This window comes from Balaenoptera musculus, chromosome 4, assembly GCF_009873245.2.
Source record: "Balaenoptera musculus isolate JJ_BM4_2016_0621 chromosome 4, mBalMus1.pri.v3, whole genome shotgun sequence".
Lineage (NCBI taxonomy): Eukaryota > Metazoa > Chordata > Mammalia > Artiodactyla > Balaenopteridae > Balaenoptera > Balaenoptera musculus.
Genome location: NC_045788.1, coordinates 113,891,590 through 113,912,919, shown reverse-complemented (window position 1 = coordinate 113,912,919; position 21,330 = coordinate 113,891,590). Strand labels below are relative to the sequence as shown.

At 35.0% G+C, this 21,330-nt stretch overlaps 1 protein-coding gene across 5 annotated transcripts in view; it reads left to right on the top strand.

The window, feature by feature from the left end:
* Nucleotides 1–21,330, top strand: part of ROBO2 (roundabout guidance receptor 2) — a 562,867-nt gene that overhangs the window by 519,511 nt on the left and 22,026 nt on the right. For all 5 annotated transcript variants that reach the window (XM_036851501.1, XM_036851498.1, XM_036851500.1 and 2 more), the window contains exons 21-24: nucleotides 1,814–2,095; nucleotides 7,410–7,566; nucleotides 16,076–16,336; nucleotides 20,555–20,760. In XM_036851501.1, coding sequence (XP_036707396.1) covers nucleotides 1,814–2,095; nucleotides 7,410–7,566; nucleotides 16,076–16,336; nucleotides 20,555–20,760 — 906 coding nt within the window. The remainder of the gene's footprint in view (nucleotides 1–1,813; nucleotides 2,096–7,409; nucleotides 7,567–16,075; nucleotides 16,337–20,554; nucleotides 20,761–21,330) is intronic.

Genomic DNA, 21,330 nt, shown 5'->3' with positions numbered 1-21,330 from the left:
TAAACACAACCGTTTCAAAAACTTTCAGTGGCTCACAATATAAATCTAAAGCTTTGGAGAACATCATATTTACGGTGTTGGGAAGCTGGGATCAATGCTGGAGAGACATCTATCCAGTTAATATTCATCAGTGAAAGACATGGTGGAGGAAGTAGAAACAAAACCCTAAAAACTTCCCTAGAGTGAAGGATCTACCTTCACAATCTTGATATATTATTAAATATCAAAAGTTTTTGATAATAAAATGATACTGACCTAATGCTTTAGAATGAAATATGTTTCTTTGTCATCAAATTTTCTAATTAGTTTATAGCTAAAAACAAGAAGGGCAAGAAAGTAGTTACAAAATTCTGAATCCAAGAACAATTTACTTGCTTATACAACTTGGTGAAATATTACAAATGTGAACATGTTTAACAATCTCACTGATATGTATTTAAAATAGTCATTTAATAAAGTACATATATACTTAATTATAAAACAAGTTGGAATTCCAGACATCAAAACCCTCAGAGAGACCTAAATTATACAGGGCATAAAATACATTATAAATGTCTTGTTACTGTTGCTAAAGAAGATCATTTTAAGCTTTTGTAAAATGTAAAAGCAAAATTAATATTTTACAAGAATCCTTATTTCAAGTACTGTTGGGTATCATCTCATCTAAAAGTTTCAGGATATTTTGACTATTTCAGCTTTCTCCTTGTGATGATAAACTGGTTTGGGTACTGAGACAACCTGGTTTATTATTACAGTACTATAACTAGTTGAAAATTTCCCATAATGAAGAGATGAAGTGGGTTGATGACCTCATGTCCTATGAAATGTGACTTTCAGAACATACATTATTAAGGAGAATAATATAATTATATTCACTTTTAACTCTATATGATTAAAAATAGTATAGTGTGTGTGTGTTTTGGGGGTTTTTTTCTTTTTTTTTAGATACTAGTATCTTTCTTCTGGGAAGGAAAGTAAGTGCTCAGGAGAGAGGTGGCAGTTCTGAAATAAAAAGCATCATGTAAAGATAATTTAGCACACCAAAGTGATAAATGGACTGATTGATATTCAGTGTTGTTCCTAAAGTTTAATTTTATACTTGCTGTGTTACAACTTGAAACTATAATTCTCCACTTCTAAGATTTGGTAGCATAAACTAAACTCGCTGATCACTCATTGCTTTTTCTATAGTTAAATCCTGCTGTATTGTGAAAATGACTTATTCATGAAAATGTTCCTTTGTTACCCAAGAAAAAAAAAATTGCCACCATTAGTTACACTCCATTTCTGGAGCTGTGAAATCAACCCAGATAAACAGCAAGTTGAAACTTCAGAAGAAAGTGCCTCATAGTTTGGAGAGTGTAATTTTGGACATGTTTGCATCTATTTAGCAGTTATGTTCCATGTCTCTTGGGATAAAGTGGAAAAAGATGCTTTTATCCATGATTTGTAGATTCACTTTTGTCATTGCTTCAGTAAAGAGCTAACAATTTCATAGAGTCTAAAACAGAATGAGCAACTGAAAGCATTTTTTAATAGTGAAATATACCAAACTTCTCATTCATGGTTGAAGAAAATGGGGGAAGGGGTGTGTTAACCAGTGAGACATGAAGGACAAGCCGTAGGCCTGCCTGTCACAAGGCTGATAGCTTGGTGATGGTTGTATATCATCTACCCTTCATTGGCTCACGAAGCCCATCTCAGCTGAAATGCAAACGTGTGGCATGACACATTTATTTTTCATCTTCAGTCCTGATGGTTTTGGGCTTCCTGTGCATCATTAAATTGTTTCATTTCCCTATGTTCACCACAGATGTGCTGCCACCAGTTCCAGGCCAAGGGGATAAAACGGCAACAATGCTCTCAGATGGAGCCATTTATAGCAGCATTGACTTCACGACCAAAACCACTTACAACAGTTCCAGCCAAATAACACAGGCTACTCCATATGCCACTACACAGATATTGCATTCCAACAGCATACATGAACTGGCTGTCGATCTGCCTGATCCACAGTGGAAAAGCCCAATTCAGCAAAAAACAGATCTGATGGGATTTGGTTATTCTCTACCTGATCAGAACAAAGGTAACAATGGTATGTCAAGTCCTTACTTCCTGAAGAGTTATTTTCATGTCATTTTTGCATGAGATAGAAATTAGTATTTGTTGTTCAGTTTAGTGATTCATCACCAGGTTCACTACCTAAACTAAAAAGTATAACGGCATGTATTCAGTACCTTCCACAATCCCCACCACCACCACCGTCGTCACTATCACCACACACCAACACCAATCAGTGTCATCCTTTTAGCTCTTTTTTCAATAGTGATCAATAGTCCATCTCGACTTCCATTAGGCAGGATAGACAAAACATGCCTCCACTGTCCTATGACATCTGCTTCTGAGTTGCTAACTGCATGTTCTGCATGGGCTTGTGCTGTGAACTAATCACATGATGCCACTATGACCTCTGCCCTTTAACCCTTAGCCTTACTTTACATCCCTGACTACCGATTGGCTGAGGGATTGTCTAATAGAATGCCACACAACCAGTCACAGGATTTCAGCACCACCAGCTCTCACAACAGCTCAGAGAGGAGTGGCAGTCTCTCAGGTTGGTCTCGTCACAGTAAGGAGAAATATTTGTTTGTCACCAGCATATGACCTGTGTTCCTAACAACCATGAAGAAGTACCTGGATCACAACTCACTGTCAGACATTTATCTTTCAAATAACAATAACAGTTTATCCTAATGAAATCATGATTTGCGGGAGGGGGTAAAATTCACCATCACCCTTTATGCACTAATTGTACAAGGATGTATTCAGGGAAAAATAGTACCATTTTACTAAATACGAATTATTAAGGAGCAGATGAGTTTGATCTGCCTTGAACCCTACTTAAGAGTCAAGAGAACTTTACAATAAAAAGATCATATAAGAAAGTCAGCCCCATGGTGTGGACACCAAAAGATGAATTCAACAAAAATGCAAATAATTTTGGTGATTGTTCATAACATTAGGAGTCTGGTGATGTGACTTTCTATATTTGGACAATTTTTCCGAAATATTATGTAATAGGATTCTATTGAATGATATTATTTAGAGTAAGGTCCTGATACCATGCTAAACAAGAATGCTAATATAGGACATTATTCTTTACATTTAATTGCCAAAAAACCCCCTAATCTTTCATATTGATAATTCTTTTGTGCTGTAAATTTTAATATATATTCAAGATACATCAGCTGAACTAACAGTCTGTACTGCAGGTATTGTATAGCACACGTGGGGAAAAACACATTTTACTGGAAAGAAATATATACCTATCATAATGAATATCAGTGATTTTCTCTAGGCCCAAGGATCCTCATCTCTAAAATGAGGAGGTCCTAGTAGACATTCTAACTTTCAAACATAACATGTATGTTGTGTATGACTGACGACTTTATCTGCACATTTCTAGTTGATGCCATGACCTTATTTGCTTATTTTTTCATACTAATGATATACTATTTATTTCTATGAAGTTTTTTTTTTTAACCTCAGTTTCTTAATAGAAGATTATAGTGTATTATGATATGTCACAGGCTACGAGGCATCAAGGCCATAAAGAGTTAATTCTTTTACATCATTAGGTTAACATTTACGAAATGACTTTTCCTCAGAGATAGAACCCTTTCAGTCTGAAAATGTTAATGTTCTCTCTCCCCTCCAAAATGAGCCATTTGCTCTTCTTACCTATTGGTAGAATTAGATACATTGTAGAATGCAGAAAATTTTAAACATCTGTTATGAATTTAAACTGGCTTAATAATATAGGGGAATTTTTTGAATAACCTTATATGTCATTTGTACTGTCATTTATTTATGAGGAATCCCATAATTGTACTGAATAATTAAAAAGTTAATTTTATCCTAGGCTTATTTCATTCAAGATATGCAAAGTGTCAATCAATATATATATATATATATATATATATTTTTTTTAAATCTATATATTGTAAGCCATGGATTGTTTAAGACCTTCTGTGAATTCCTTATTAAATATTCTGTATATCCTGATTACCACTGAGTTTTAAAAGTTATCTTTTGAGTAATTGTAAGCAGAACATGATTCACAATAGTGCTTACTGCTTTTTTGAATCCATTAATCTCCTGAGTGACATTTATATATATATATATGAATTATATTAACTACTTCATCTACATTTGAATACAAAATTACTTAAATCGGTGATAGAAAGCATTCTTTAGGAGGTAAGAGTGACGTGATTATTCTCTTCTTAGTTTAGTCAAATTGAGTTTAATATTAGAGTTTGTTTTGTGCTTATAATCAGAGGTATGTTTCCTAAAGCTTAGATTTAAGATCAAACTGCCCTATGGATATTGGATCATATCATATTGATATTATAAGATTTTCTTAATTTGTGCACAGTGATGAAACAAATTTAAAATAATCACAGTAATAAAGAAAATTGGACATTCCTGAGTTATATGAATGAATTTCTCACCCTTTTTGAAACACTCTTATAATTTATTAAATACAAAAGTTCTTAGCACTTCTCTTAAAAAAGCCAACCATTAAAAAATATAAAACTCAGATTTTTTCAAAATAGTATCTGCAATCATAACTTTATATATAAACATGCATATACAACACAGTGCCAGTAGTAATAACAAAATCTTTTTATATGCCAGTATTTTTTAAAAATAGACTATAAGTTTAATTTTAAAATGAGCTATTTTCATAATTATCTTTACATAGAAATCATTTGTTCAGCATAAGTAAATATAATTCCAAATATTTACATTTTCAGTTGAAGAGGGACAGGTCAGATATATTTGCAAGTCATCAAAATATGTTCCCCTAAAATATAATGCAGGCAGTTCTCACCTTAAAATGCTTGATGATCTTTGGTTGCAAGTAAACAGCAACACAATGAGTTCACTTAGATCAAGATATAGATCTCAGATAGAGAATTTAATTTTCTCATCTCATATCATATGCCCCTATTATGCTAAGAGCCCACCTCTTAACTCATTCTAGAGAAGACAAAGCACGTTGATTGATAGTCTTACCAAAAGTACCCACAATGAGAGAGCAGAAATTTCCCCCAAAGAGGGGAAAGTAGACATTGTATGGAAAACCCTCACAAATTCCCCCTATGAATCACCTCTGCTTCCACAGCACATTTTTAAGTAAGTTCTTTGGAAGAGTTGATAATGGCTTTCCTGACCTTGGACAAGGATTTCAACAGAGCTGGGTTCAGAGCTGCAGAAATTGTAATTTCCAGTAAAGCTGCTGCATTCTAGATTGCTTGTTCTCTTACTGTGTGAATATGGACCACAAACTCAGAAAGAACCTCTATTTTCTCATCTATAAAATGGAGATGTAAAAACTTCCCTATCTGTGTCAGTTCTGGTGGTGATCATATAACATTTCTAAAAGTGCTATAAAAAGTGAAAAAAGCATAGTACACATATAAATATACAAGGGATAAAAGAGGTACAACTAGGGAAAAGCTATGAAGAACACACGCCCAACCCATTCTTCTTTTAAGTATTGAGACATAGTTCTGATACTACCGAGAAAGATACAATCTTGTTTATGATCGTTTTGATCTGGAAACAAAGAATTAAGGCTCACCTACCTTAAACACAAAAATTACAGACTTAAATTCAATCAGGTTTATTATTTTTATTCTAAGAATCAGGTTATTTCTGGGATCCTCATTGGGGTAGGAGTTGGGTGGGGAATGGCTTTGGAAACAGGTAAAATTGAGTTTGCTTTGAGATAGAGGATATGGGAGAGTGTGATAATGACTGGCATTTATTGAACATTCTATACATTCTGAGTCCTTTGTATGCATTATCGCTTGTAATACTCAAAATAACCCCTCAAAATAGTAACTTTATATTTTTTTACATGTATGGAAATTGAGGTGATATCTATGAATAACTTGTCAACTAGGTGAGAAACTAGTTTTCAAACCCAGAGATCCAGGTCTTATCCTCAAAGCAGAAGATACCTGCTCTCCTTTCTCTTAATACTTCTTCTGCCAAAAATAAAAATTGAAAGGAAAGGTGAAAGCACTCAGTTTTCAGGGATGCTCTTTTAAATATGTGTGTATATGTGCACACTACCTAGAAAGCAGACATAATTCCATAATTGGCAATAGCGTATATGTCCAGTTCAGTAGTTTCATCACTTTCTGAAACTCAAAGTTATTATTACGTTCCATAATTTTCTGAATTGGCTGATGCAGGTTAGTAATTGGTAGAAGAAAGGAGATGAGGCAAACTTCAGTGATATCTCTATTGTTAGATAGCTGTGCTACAAATATTTGATGCTCGTAACTTTTAGTTCCAGAAAGATGTAGTTCAAAGGGTCAATACCATTTTTTTTTTTGGAAATACAGCTATTGACTGTAGTGGGAGTGACAGAAGTTACTTAGGTTCCCCTGAAACATTTTTTGTCATTCTGCTCAAGAAGTACACATTTCTGCATCCAACTGTGGTCCATTTAGGAAGAAACTTGATGCACTTAATTTTGGCGGAGTAAAAAGTACTGCATTGAACAAATGATAAAGCTATACTTTTATATTTTTTTAAATATTTTTATATTTTTTAAACTCTATTTCATTAAGCTCTGGTAATTCCAGATATGGTTTATATGCTGCCAGCCTACTTTCTGCTCATGTTTTGTGCATGAATTCATTTGTATTATGAGAATACTGAAACTGATTACTATATTTCCATTAATTTTCCCCATATTTGGAATTTTAAGAAATGTTATGCTTAGACATCTGGGAACTACTCTCGCTATATGCAAAAATAATTGTGCCATTCATTAGTCAGAAATTCTATAAAACATATCATTGTGAAAGATTTACAAGTATCCTCCAGATTGTAGTTGATTGATTTTTATGTTACTTTTAAGAGAAAACTATTACTCTCCTGGATTAATTAAATTGAGTAAATTCTAATGGAAAAGTTTAGCCTGTATCCTTAGATACTGCATTTTCCACTGAGACAGATTATGCAAAAGAGCATTATAAACGCACTAAAATCTGACATTTGAAAGAATTTGTTATGGCCCATTATTTCATCTAACAATGAAAATGTGGAGGCAGCAAACGTGAATAAATCAATAAATTAGCTTTTGCTACCGCAGCCATGTTTTTGGTTTATTCAGCTCTGCAGTTAATGCATTGTGAAAGAAACAATATCATTTTGAGTGATTTATAAAAATGTTTTTCTGATTATATCATTTCATTGTTTATAGCTTTTAACAGCTGTAACATACTGATTCTGGTGTTTTGAAAACATAAATACATCTTCCTGTCTGATATACTCTGTTTCTTGTGATATTCACTATGTCTGAATAAATGTATTATTATTTTCAGGTGGGAAAGGTGGAAAAAAGAAGAAAAATAAAAACTCTTCTAAAGCACAGAAAAACAATGGATCAACCTGGGCCAGTGTTCCGCTACCTCCTCCCCCAGTCCAGCCCCTTCCTGGTACAGAGCTGGAACACTATGCAGTGGAACTGCAAGAAAATGGGTAAAAATATCTCATATACCAGCAAAATGCCCAGGGCTATCGTCCTTTCTCTGTTATGCATTTTCGTCTTGATACCGTGTCATCTTCCTGTTTTCCCTGCCGCCTTCCCAACCTGTTCATTGCTCCCCCCCTCTTTTATTGTTTGCCCCATCTATATATTTTTAGCTGATAAATACAACACAGCACATATTGAGGACGTAGAATCCTTGGCCATCAAGTGCCTTAGATTGTCTGCAATCATGATAATGCAGCCTCCATTTATAATATTGCTTGTTAGTTTGAAAGCAAGTAACCCAGAGCTCTGTGAACTAAAGAGGCACTCCTGAGAAGGGCTGAAAAGGAAATTAAAATAAACTTCTTCACCATCCCTCGCATTTCTCTAATGACTTGATGTCTGGCCATAGCAGGGCTCCCACTGTTGAGCTCCATCACAATGGGATAATTGTAGGGATCTGGCCAGTGGGTAGGACTTTAATCATCAACTTTGATGGGAATTTAGGGATCCAAACAATAAAGGAGGTTCAAGCCAATGCACACTCTGTAACAAAACCTTTTAAGTTAGAAAATTTCCTTTAAGAGTTTTAAATTAAGTGACCAGCTTCCTTATTCTTTCCCAAACATCTCACAAGAATTGTTTGTTTTCCTCTGTTAGTTTAAGTGTTAATTGATTTTGAAGTAGAAAGACATTGATACTGTTTATTTTTTAATCCAAAAAAAAAAATAGCTAGTCAGAAGAAACATAGTCTCTTTTTCTATTTTAATAATTCTAAGTGCTCTGTCTTCCCCACAATTTCCAGGTCACCCATTGCTTTTGACTGAAACTGAAAAATGCAGAATAGAGGCAGTTTTTTATTCCAAGTTTTCCTTTATTTAGAAGTATTTAGGTATTAAAATATCTCAGTTTATTTAAATAATGGTTTTATTTCCTATCTTGTTTTACATAAAGATCACATGCACATGCTTATAATTTTTTCTCCATCTCCTTTTTTCTTACATAACTGCTGTCTTTGAGGTCTCCAGATTAATTTTCCTAACTAGAACTTTCTTTATCACATTTGCTTCCGAAAAAAGATTCCATTTGCTTTTTCTTTCAGTTACCTAATATATATACACATATACTCTATATATGCATTATGTACACAGATAGATAGATAGATGGGCATGCATATATATAAATAAGCATACCTCCATGTTTTTTCTCTATATCTTTCTTTCCCTCCAAAGGGCTTCATTTGCTTTTTGAGATTGTAGTTCCCATATATATGCATGTCATTTTTATTGTACTTTTGTTAAAACGTTCACATCTGAAATAGGAAGTTAAAAGCATACCTTCTTTCTCTGACTTTTTTAAAAACAAAACTTTGCCCATGATCTTATGTAATACATATCAATAATAAAATATGTTAGTGTCACACAATTCCTAGGCAGGGAAGCAGGGAACAGAGGTGTGTATTTCACAAGAAGATATTATTACAGGGCTTAGAAAAATGCATTTTAAAGGCCGTAATTAGAAAATAAGAAAATAGAACTTGTACACTGGGGAGAGAAAAGTAGTGTTGTTAAACATTTATAAACATAAAGTCTTGAACTCAGATAACGTAAATATTGTAGGTAATTTGGAATCTTGATTAGTAGATTTGAGATGACGCTGACTTTGTCCATCTCTTGTTATCTTATTAATATTTTTGTATTTTCTAATGTGAAAACCTTATAATACTGAAAAAAGATTTTTTAATATTTTCTATATTTATACTCTGCTATTCATGATATTAACTTTGAGCTTTTATAGAATTGTTTATATGCCTTGATTTGAAACTTATGCAAATTTAAAGTTTTCTTGAAATATAAACAACAAAAAACTTTAGAAGTCACCTGCTTTTAATAATTTTTATTTCTAACAAACAAGGATTCAGCAATTGTACTTCTTATGGTGATATGTAGATTTTGTTTTTGTTGTTTTGGTATATCATAATAGAGAACTTATTCAACATACTTATTTTTTTTAAGTACATAAGAACTGTTAAGCCCAGTGCCAGAAAGGAAAGCAAAAGAGATGAAAGAAACAAAAACACAATTAATAAGGAGGATCTGATCCCTGATTTAGGAAACTCACAGAATTCAGAGGTAGAGACCAGAAACCGCACACACACACACACACACACACACAATTTTGTACGGCAAGCCCTAGCTAAGCAATGTGCACAAAATAATAACTTGCATACAGAAAGGGATAACCATGTATGCCAGATAAGGCTGGGGCAAGCCTATAGAAGTTGAGTTTTGAGGTGAATCTTGAATCACTTATTCACAAATAATAGTACCCAGAGTTGGGTGTCTATTGGGTGCCAGGCTCTGAGCCAGAAGCAAAAAGGACAAAGGTAATGAGAAGTAGTCCCTAACATAAAGTAATCTCCACATCAGAATAGATTTCTAACCAATGAGTACAACAAAATGTTACTAATGTCACTATTTGCCGTGCAGGTGGAGAGAAATTTTCCTAGCTAAAGGCAAAAAATAGAAATAAAATGAAAGATGAGGAAAAAAAGGAATAGTCCCATTAGTTTTCCTTTAGTACTTCCTACTCTTCCTTTGAAACCCCACCCTATTCTAGTTAAGGTTACTTACCTTTCCTTTATTTGTCATTATTCCTTAAACTTACTTCTCTATTGTAATACTCATCACATTGCATTCTAGTTGCTTGTCTATATCTTTCTGCCACATGAGGTTTGTTGAGCTTGAAACATGGACAGGATAGAAGATAATTTGAGAAGGTGTCGTGAGGCCAGTTGTGAAGTCTTGTATGTCTTATAGGAATTCTGATCTTTGGGTATAGAAGATGGATTGGAGGACATGAGGCTAAGGCAGGTAGATAATGTATGGGATATTGCAGCAGAATGGCCAATACCATGAAAATGATAAGAGAATAAAATAAGGCAATGGCAGCAGGATGGAGAGAGAGGGATAGATTTTAGAAATGTATCTAGCCCAGAATAATCACAATCTTACCTGGTGATTGTCTTTTTGCTTTTTATTACAATGTTTAATATTGTTTCTAAGAGCTTAGATATCATCAATTTTCTTTCTTAGCCTTTCTTGAGCCATTTTTCCCCCACAATACTAAATATCAAAAGTTATCAAATCATTGTCCTAATAGACAATGATTTGTTAATTCAGTACTATATCAACAATGGTAAATGTTCTCTCTCATCAATATGCCTGTCTCAGCTAGACAAAAATGTATCAAAATGTTTGTTCTTAGCTATAAATATAATGTATTTTAATGTAATCATATGATGCTAGGAAGAATTCAGTAGTAATTCAATAGAAAACTAATGCTTTGTTTTGCTATTGCAATTAGAAATTGGCAGGCTTTCGTGGTTGTTGAACTTTATTGTATTTTTATTAGTAGTTTGGTGTTTGTATCTGGCCTTTCACAAGTTAGTTCACATGCAACATTGATTTGTCATCTGCTCATTATTCACCAGGCAAGACAGATAATATGATGCCTCATATTTCACTGACAGTAAAAGTCAAAGAACAAAAGCTTCTCTAGGAAAGGTTGGCCAAAAGACCTTTGGATTGGTTTTAGAATCATTTTCGTAGTCTTTTTTAGGTTACTACAAGAAAAAGTTGAATTTTCATCACTCAAATAAGATATACATCTGTAAATATGAAGGAAACGCTAAAACCAGAACTATGCTTTTCATAACATTCATAGAGTCATCTATTACTTTCTTGCCCTTCTTCAGAAACTGCACAAAACCTAAGTATCTGTTGTTCTGGAATGAATTAAGACATGAATACCTCAGAGGTGATGCACAGTTCTCCCCATCGTATGATTTGCACCATATCCCAAATTTCTTTAACCTGTTCTCTCATGTTCTTCGCCTAGACTTTCTTTTATCCCCCCCTCTCTATTTTCCACTTCTTGCACAAACGACTGAGATGAATCCGTGGATTTTTCTTAGTTCTGCTTATGTTCCACAGGGGGACAGAGTTTGCTCACTTCTGTTCCAGATTATCTTTGTAGAAAAGACTTGGAAGAATTGATGATAAACACCCATTCTAGTTAAATGGAATAGCAATTAGAATATTTCTTTAGTCATTTAGTACATTATGCAATGTAATTGTATAATGTTAAAACTCATATTTATATGGTAGACTCTCCTTTGCCTGATGGTGTTTGAATAATTAAAAAAATGAGTTGAGTAAAACTAATTACAATTTTTTATGTTACCTTAACACATGATATATGTACCATTACTTACTCCTTTTCTTATGTTCTGTATGTATTTTCATTCCATGTGTGTGTTCCCTTTAAATTATTTGAAGTAAGAATAGTTTACTACTTATGAAGTAGGGAAATTTTAGGAGATAATTGCCTACTTCCATTTGAAAGATTGAATATATAAATGTTCTTTCTTTGTTCAAAGGTAAGACATCCCTGACAATAGTCTATGTAAGCAAGGAAAGTACATGTACTAGTTTATAGAATAAAATTGTGCTATTTTGTAACAAGTTTTATGAAATAAATTTAAACTATTGATGAAGTATAACAAGTTGCATATTCCATATTGAAAATGGGCAGTTTTTTTTAAAAAATTAGGCTACTTATACATATTTTTGTTTGACTTAATAATAGAGCATTTTAAGTTAAGTAAGTTAAGAAAAGAAACCTAAGCATTCTTAATAATGAAGCAGTTTGTGAGTTTTCATTTCAAATCAATAAATATGCTTATCATCACGTACTATTTTTAAGGTATTACGTCAGATGTGGCCAAACAGGAAGAGTTCAATGTCATTATGCTAATGTAGCTTAAATCCACTTGAGGAAAAAATACTATTAACATGTGAAAGGTTAAATACTAAAATAAATTGGACAACAGTTACAGAAATCAACATTGGAAATGGCAGAAGACAGTGTATAATCAATTTTCAAGTAAATGTGCAAAAATATTATCAGTGCAAGTTCAGAAGAGTAATATATCAGTGCTACTTGGCCTCATCAGGGAAATCTTTATAAAAGATATGGGATTTAGCCTGTAACTTGAAGGATTTGTAAGAGTAAGCTAGGTGAAATTGGAGGAGTCTAGCTTATTTGAAATAAGTTGAATTCTTTAAACTAATGCACCAAGATGGAAAAGTACAAAGAAAGGAGGAAACAAACCAATTTCTTTTGAGCAGGAGATTCTTGTTGAGAAACTGGAGAAAACATCTGAAAAGGTAGGTTGAGGCTTTGACACATTTAATGGACAGAACAGAGTAAAGTGAAGTGAATGTTTTATTCCAAGAGTTCTGATGTTTTCATAGACAGAAAGTGTAAGTGATGTGCAAGATTGATTAGAAGATGGGGAAAATTAAAAGCAGTAAATCCAACTGGGATAGTGGTTTATGAACCTTTTACACCACAGACTCTTATCTTTGAATGAAATCTAACTGTGATCTCCAACATAAAAAACATTAAAAATGCCATCGTTTTAGAGCAATATCTTTTTTGGGGTCATACTGGTACTTATATAGTCAAGAAATGGGAATACAAGTTTAACCGTTGATATTTTCTAGTATGTAAAAGTGGTTATTTGTAACACACTAAAGTGTGCCTAATACTAAAATGTAAAAGACATTTCAGAAGAGATATTCCTATCAGATTATACAGCGCTTCTGAAACAAAGTCTTCAGTTTGCAACTCATTGAGGTAGAAGATTATTCAGGTACCCTCAACAAGATATGAAAATTGAACAGCCAAAGATGTCATCACACTCTGTATAAAACCTCTGACTATCCATCACCCACAGGCAAAATTCCAAACTCTTTCTTGGGGCTGATGAAGCCCTTCATGATCTAGCACATAGTCACCTCTCCTGCCTCATCTATAACCAACCTTCTTTATTTGCCAGCTCTTACCAGTTAGAAAGCTGAGTTCTTCAAATACTTTATATTTTCTCTTCCTCTGGGCCCCCTCATGTGTTACCTAGAATATCCCCTTTTCCAGTGGTCGGCAGAGCCTCACCCAAGCTCCAAACTAATTTCAACCTCCCTGCTTTATTCCTATAATACCTGGTATCTTTGATTATTTGCTTCATATCAGTCTGCCCCACTGGACTTTATGCTCTATAAAAAGATCCAGTTACCTGACACATGATTGTCAAATCAAAGGATGATAAATTCAGGAGTTTTAAATAGACTTTATTTTTTTAGATCTGTTTTAGGTTAACAGCAAAACTGAGCAAAAAAATACATAATTTCGCAATTTCCCATGCCTCCACACATGCATAGCCTCTGCCACTATCAACATCTCCCACCAAAATGGTACATTTGTTAAACTGATGAAACTACATTGCCACATAATTATCACCCAACATTCATGGTTTACTTTAGGGTTCACTCTTGGTGTCATACATTCTGTGTGCAGATGTACAAAGAAAAATTGGATGAGTGTATAATGACATGTATCCACCATTGTAGTATCATCCAGAGTAGTTTCACTGTTGTAAAAACCCTCTGTGCTCAGTCTGTTCATCCCTCCCTCCCCTTAACCTCTGGCACCCACTGATCTTTTTACTGTCTTCATAGTTTTGCCTTTTCCAAAATGTCATATATTTGGAATCATACAGTATGTAGCCTTTTCAGGTTGGCTTCTTTCACTTGGATAATATGCATTTAAGATTCCTCCATGTCTTATCATGGCTTGATAGTGCATTTCTTTTTAGCACTGAATAATATTCCATTATCTGGATACGCCACGAGTTATTTACTCATTCACCTACTGAAAGACATCTTTGTTGCTTCGAAGTTTCACTAATTATAAACAAAGCTGCTATAAATATCCATGTATAGCTTTTTGACAAATTCATTTTTAAACAGGATAAGTGGAAAGACACTCAAGTAAAACTATTCAAGAATCATCTGGACATTTACAAATTAGTGTTTTGTAAAGGACATCAAGACTAGATATATATATTTGTGATATTCGTTCTATTTTCAGTTTCTTTAAAAAAAACCTTGTATATGCTAGATACTGTAATAGGTGCTGGAAATGCAAAGTGGAGAATTACAGAGTTCTCGAGTTAAGGATCTCATAGAATAGTGGGGAAAAAGAGACGTGAGATACATAATTCCAGTATAACATGGGGAGTGCACCGTATAAGTATTATGGAGTTGTAATCAGTTCCATATGGTGGGAGCAGAGAAGGCTCACAAAACTGAGGACATTTGACTTGAACCTTGAAGGAGAAGCAGAAGCTCACAGTCACATGATTTGAGAGTAGTCATATACAGACCCAGAGATTAAAAAAAACATAGAGTAGGCTGGTGTTGGGGAAATAATGGGAAATTAAGCTAGAATAATAGGCTGATGAGATGGGGAAGGATCTTTTAGTCCTTGCTAATGGGTTTGAACTTTTTCTTACATTAGCAATATCACTAATAATTTAAGCATAGGTGTGATGTGAATGAAGATTTTAGAAATATAATCCGATTGCCTGTGGAAGATATAGAAGAGATGATGATGACATTCCAAGAGACTAGGGAAGCTAATGGGCTGGTTCACATCAGAAGGAGATTGATCTGTGATCGTGGGAGTAGAGGTGAAGTGTAGAATAAGGACTTGGGGGATATTTAAGAGGTTGAATTTATAGGACAATTACATCTAATAATACTGCTTATCTTATCCTTAAGTCTCCTTTTAAAAGTACATTGGGATCTATTTGATTTAAGAAAATAATAGCACTACAGAGAAGGTGTAAATAAAAATGCTACTGATTTTGTGTCACAATTAAAACATTTTGGATTAATTTTCTATGTTCCCTAACCAGAATCCCTAAAACATGCTGTTTTTAAAATTGTTATTTTTCTTTTTAATATATATTTTATAGGATCAGGTTTTAAACTTCTGTTTCTATAGATTTGAGATGTTGAGATACAAGGAGACATCAGTTTCTAATGAAAAAAATTAAGAAAATTAAGACAGTTGAAAGACTATTGAATACATTTTGTAGCACAAAGTCTTAATGATTGACATGTCATATGGAATGAAAGGTTGGCATAGATCTAGAATAAGAGTAAATAAAAGTATCAAACACTTCTTAGATGAATATTGGCATATTCTGTTGGTGCACAAGGATGAACAAGAGAAGAAAGTAGTTAAATCTACAAGCACTAAATTAATTAATTGTCTTTAATTGGCAATTTGGTTTTTCCACGTGAGTAACTTTATTGGGAAGTTATTGCCTTTTGTAACTGTCAGGGTAACAATTAGCTAATAAGATCTTTGAAGAATAAATTGAGATCTTGAGATAACCGATGCACTTATGATTAGAAATTAGATAACAGCCAGGTGATTTACTATAATAGTGCCAACAACCGGAAATCAGGAGGAAATAAACTGGGAGAACATTTTAGATGCCATTGTGGTTGCCATTCATTGCCAGTGTAATTGTGTGTGTGTGTGTGTGTGTGTGTGTGTGTGTGCCTAAGTGTTAATGTGCTTTTTTTCCTCATTTAATTTCAGCTATGACAGTGATAGCTGGTGCCCACCATTACCAGTACAAACTTATTTACACCAGGGTATGGAAGATGAACTTGAAGAAGATGATGATCGTGTCCCAACACCTCCTGTCCGAGGCGTGGCTTCTTCCCCTGCTATTTCCTTTGGACAGCAGTCCACTGCAACTCTAACTCCCTCCCCACGGGAAGAGATGCAGCCCATGCTGCAGGCTCACCTGGATGAGTTGACAAGGGCCTATCAGTTTGACATAGCAAAGCAAACATGGTAAATATCCTCATGAGGTCAGGGGACCCATGCTTTCAACACATGGATAGAGGAAACGTTCTTTCACATTAAATTCACAAGAGGGTCTCACTGAACTCTACAGCTGGGGTTAGAAATGCTTTTGTACAACTCCTTCATCATCCAGATAAGGAAATTGACTGAAGAAATGTTAAATAATTTGACCAAAGTCACACAACTAATTAGAGTGAACTGGAGCAAGAATTCAGATCTGCTGAATTTCAGGCTCAAGTACTTTTGGCTACGCCAGAATCTTTTCTAATTTACAGTTTAGCTTCAATTAGCTTATCCTTGAACTCACTTCCAACACCATAATGAAGGACTCTTTTTAGATTCTTCAAAGTGCCTGTGATTAATTCTGTATGTGGTTGTGAATATGTAAATGTAAGCTTCTGCAAATCACATATGGTCAGTGTCAGTTATTAAAAGACCTTCTTTGGGCTGAACTAAATGAGACAGAAAAGAACAACAATGTTAGTAACAGTAAATGCATCCCCCCAAAAAAAAAGCCTCTAGAATAAATTACAAATCCCAAATTCCTTTTTTTCTCATTGATTCATAAACTTACATAAGGTATAGATGGCAGTCTGCTGATGTATCCTGTGAAAAATATGACAGGAATACAAGTGGAACCAACTCTCACAATTCTGTGCAGTTATTTTTTCTTATTTGCTCTCCCTTCTCCCAAACAGTAACATATAAGTTTGACTCCTGAAAATGAAATCTCAGTAACATACCTCTGATTATCTTATGTTGATTTACGTCCTGTGCTTGAAGTTAAAGTTTTATGAAAGAGCCTTAGCTTCTTTTTTTGGTAGTTTTAGCTACTAGGATAAGCTGATAATGAGATGTCTTATTCTCAGTGTTAATGAACTATGTGTTTTAAAAATACAACTAAATATGCAAAGAGACACTCAAACCAGGAATATCATTTAAAGTTTATTACAAACATAGGTTCTTTTTTTAGAACCAGAGGTTCTTGAACATTTTCTCAATCATCAGGGTTTTTTTCAAAGGTCAAAGACATCTTACTGTTAAACAGTATTATTTTGCATCAGTCTGCTTTATAAAATACAACTACTGAAGTTGAAGCCAGCTGCTTTAAGAGCCAGAGGATTTCCTTCAAGTTAATTAAATGAAGCCCTGCATATTAGTCCTTTAAAGCGCAGATCTTAGCTTGGAGGTTCTCAACGCTGCCTGCGTTTTGGAATCATCGGGATAACCTGGATGCGTAGGCCCCAACCCCAGATATTCTGATTGCTTGGACTGGGATATGACTAGGGTCAGCCAAGGCTGGACCACTGCCACGCCTTGCTAGCTGTATGACAACGGGCAACTCGCGTAACACTTCTGTGCTTCACTCCCCCATTTGTAAAATGAGAATGGTAATAGGAATTGACTCATCTACAAAGTGAGAGGGCAGTCCCCCCAAGACCACCCTCACTTCTGACACTATGTACAAGTTTGGAGAGTCCCCAGGACTACCCCCAGGTTCAAGAATTGCTAGAAGGAGCCACAGAACTCACTGAAAGCTATTATACTTGAAGTTATAGCTTATTATAGTGAAAAGATACAGATTAAAATCAGCCAAGAGAAGAAATGCGTGGGAGAAAGGCTAGGAAATTCCAAAGACGGATCTTCCATTTGTCCTCTCCCAGTGGAGTAGTGAAAAGCATAATTTCTCAGCAACGCAGTGTGACAATATGGGTCAACCAGGGAAACTTACATGAGCCTTGAGTTTCAGAGTCTTTATTGGGGGTCTGTCCCATAGATGTGGTTGACTATCTGCATGGCTGAACAGGGTCTATGGCCCCTCCAGAAGGTGAGCTGATAGCCTGTGACTCCAAGTTCCCTCCATAAATCACATAGTTAGACTTTCTGGAGGAGCCTCTGGCCTCCAAGTAAAGACATTTTATCAGACAGGATGTTCTAGAGCTTAGAGATTACCTCTCGGGAGTACAAGGCAAAAGTCCAACTTCTCTTTGGGTAAGGTCAAATTCTTTATTTCACACCATTGTTTTTGGGAGAATTAAATGAGTTTACACTTGTATAGTACTTAGTAAATTATCTAGCCACGTTATAGCTGTTATTATTCCGAGGACTTGGGTTTTCACCTGAGTTGTTTATTGTTGTCTTTCCACTCTTAGAGCCCCACTTAGTGAGAGCTCCATAGACACTTGCTGAATGAGTGAACAAACTAGTTCATGCCCACCTGCCCCAAGTACCCACAGAGCACACCCTGCTTCTCTCTCTCAGTGTGCTTCTGTTCAGTCCAACAGTCCTCCAGAATGCCATGCTGACGCCCCGTGTAGGAGGTATGAGCCTTCATGTGCCCGCACAGGACCTCGCCCTACTAGGATGGCAGTGCCAGCCCATCTGGGCTGCACATCGACATCACAGGAGGAGTATTTAAAAATAATAATTCCAGACTTCACCTCCAGGGATTCTGTTCATATTGACCCATGAAGTGCAGAACACAGCGCCTGTCACTAGAAGATACTTAAAAATGTTACGTACTCTTTTCCTGTTCATCTCCTAATTCTCCCGAATTCAAGGAATACACTTTCACCACTCAGTGTGTCTTGGTTCCAACAAGAGGTGTCTTGTCAGCAGTGCTGTAGGACTAGAGTGTTGGTCTGTTCGGTCCTTCTCAGGACCAAAGTGCAAATTATTAGACAAGAATGGCTCGTGTATATAAATATCACTTTATATTCTCTTGCTCATGACTTGACTTAATCCATCCCCGCTTCACAAACAGAATTTGAGGTTACACTTAGAGCAAGATGTTGCCGTCAACACTCAAGATTTTCTGTGAAAGTATTAGTTAGGAAACTTCCTGACTTCCCAATGAATGAGCTGTGATGAATGCCAGATAATAAATGGGACCTCAAATGCCTTAACTATTAAATTAAAGATGTGGGCCTAATGATATTGAAGTAGCTTCCAGAACTAATATCTTAGGTTTTTTAACATTAAAAGATCTAGAATCTTGTTAATATTGGAGTTGGTTACAAGTTCAAGAATGCAGATGGGAGAAGAATATTAAATTCTGGAAAAAATGAAATATTTTCCCCATAAATGCAAATATTAAAAAAAATAATCTTGTATCTTTAATTCAAAAACTAACCATAAAAATGCATAAATCACCCTTAAATCCAGTGGTCTTTTAAGTATTTTGTATCAAGGCAAAAAAAAAAAAAAAGACAAATGTGTCAAAACATGCTATATTCCCTCTTTAATGACAGTAACAAATAACAACTTACTTTCCTTCAGCATTTTATGGTTTAGAAAAAACTCCTAAATAGTCACAAAAAGAGCTGACTAGACTCTAGTGTCCAGCTCTGCATTTTACTAGCCATGTTATTTGAAACTTAAGTCACTTAAATTTGAACCTCCCTTTAAAAAATTCTGAAAGAGAGGTGATAATACCAGTTCTATCTACTTCCCAAGGTTGCAATTAGAGTTACTCATTCATTGCAACTGGTTTATTTGGCACACATACTGTTCTAAACACAGAGTGCTGAGATGAATCTTTTCTGCCTTTGAGGTGTTTAAGACTTGGGTGGCTAAGACAGATGCAAAAATATTAGCTAGAGCACAAAGTAGCCATTCCTCCCCAGTTTAACCTAAACTCGTTGAAGTGGAAACAATCACCCAGCCTGATTCCTGGGGGATGGTGCAGGAAGAAAGCCTCGTAGGGCAGCGAATGGGCCATGGTTGGAGGGAGAAGGTGTTGGTATTAGATTTTCATGTGACATCTTTTCTTCATAAGGGCCAGCAGGTGATGTGGGTTACACAGGCTGAGTAGAACTTTGACACAAAACTGGGAATGTAATTGTATTCTTTTTGGACCAAAAAAAATCAGCTTTAAATAGATATGTGTGATGAGTATTCCTATTCTCCTTTGGGTGATTTATTTGCACAAAAATGCTGGGTCTGTATTCTTTTTTCCTCTGTGTCTCGTCCCGTAAATACGCATAGAAGATTGTAATAGTCTATACTGTTGTTACTGTTTTGGCAAGTCATGTATACGTAGACCATTGTCTCTGCTGAAATGTAAGAAAGCATAGTAAGCTCCAGAATTAGTTAAAGGAAAGCAAGAAAACAAAATTAGTTACCACAGCAGGCTGTTTCATTCTAATTACAATTTTGTGGAATGCTAACCAGTGCTTTTTTTTTTCCTTCCCTTGTGAATCCTAGGCATGTTCAAAGCAATAATCAACCTCCGCAGCCCCCGGTTCCACCATTAGGTTACATGTCCGGAGCTTTGATTTCCGATTTGGAAACAGATGTTCCAGATGATGATGCTGATGATGAAGAGGAAGCTTTAGAAATCCCCAGGCCCCTGAGAGCACTAGAACAGACGCCCGGATCCAGTACGGACAATCTAGACAGCTCTGTGACAGGTAATGGAACTGATTTAATAGGAATAAGTGACCCATTTGTAATATTAAAATGCATCGAAAGTCAAATACTTTCTTTTGTAAGATTTATTCCACTCCATCTGTTTCTGTAACATTTTTAATGTGTTAATATTAAACACAAAATTCAAAAAGGATTTGGAAATACTTTTGCTTTGCTGAAAAAATGATAAGAAAAATTCATGAATTTTAAAAAGCTTTAAAGACATGAAAGAAAACTCAGTTATATCCAGGGCTTTCATGAAAAGTTCACTCTACTGGGGAACCAAGTCTATTACATAAAAAACCTTGACTTTTAGAAATGATATATTTTGTATATCAGGAGCAACATACAAAGTGAATGCAATCTTAAAACGCTTCTTGATATTTCACTCTGTAAAATCATTCGCTGATGAAAATAAGCAACTCTTCAGAATAAGGCTCTCTAAGGTTGCACAAGGTATTATTTTTAGAGTGGAGAAAATGTATAGCGAGATAAACCATACATTTATGCATTTCATATTGTTGATCCAATAATTGCTCCTCTCCCAAGAAATAGTTATTTTTGCTGTTTAC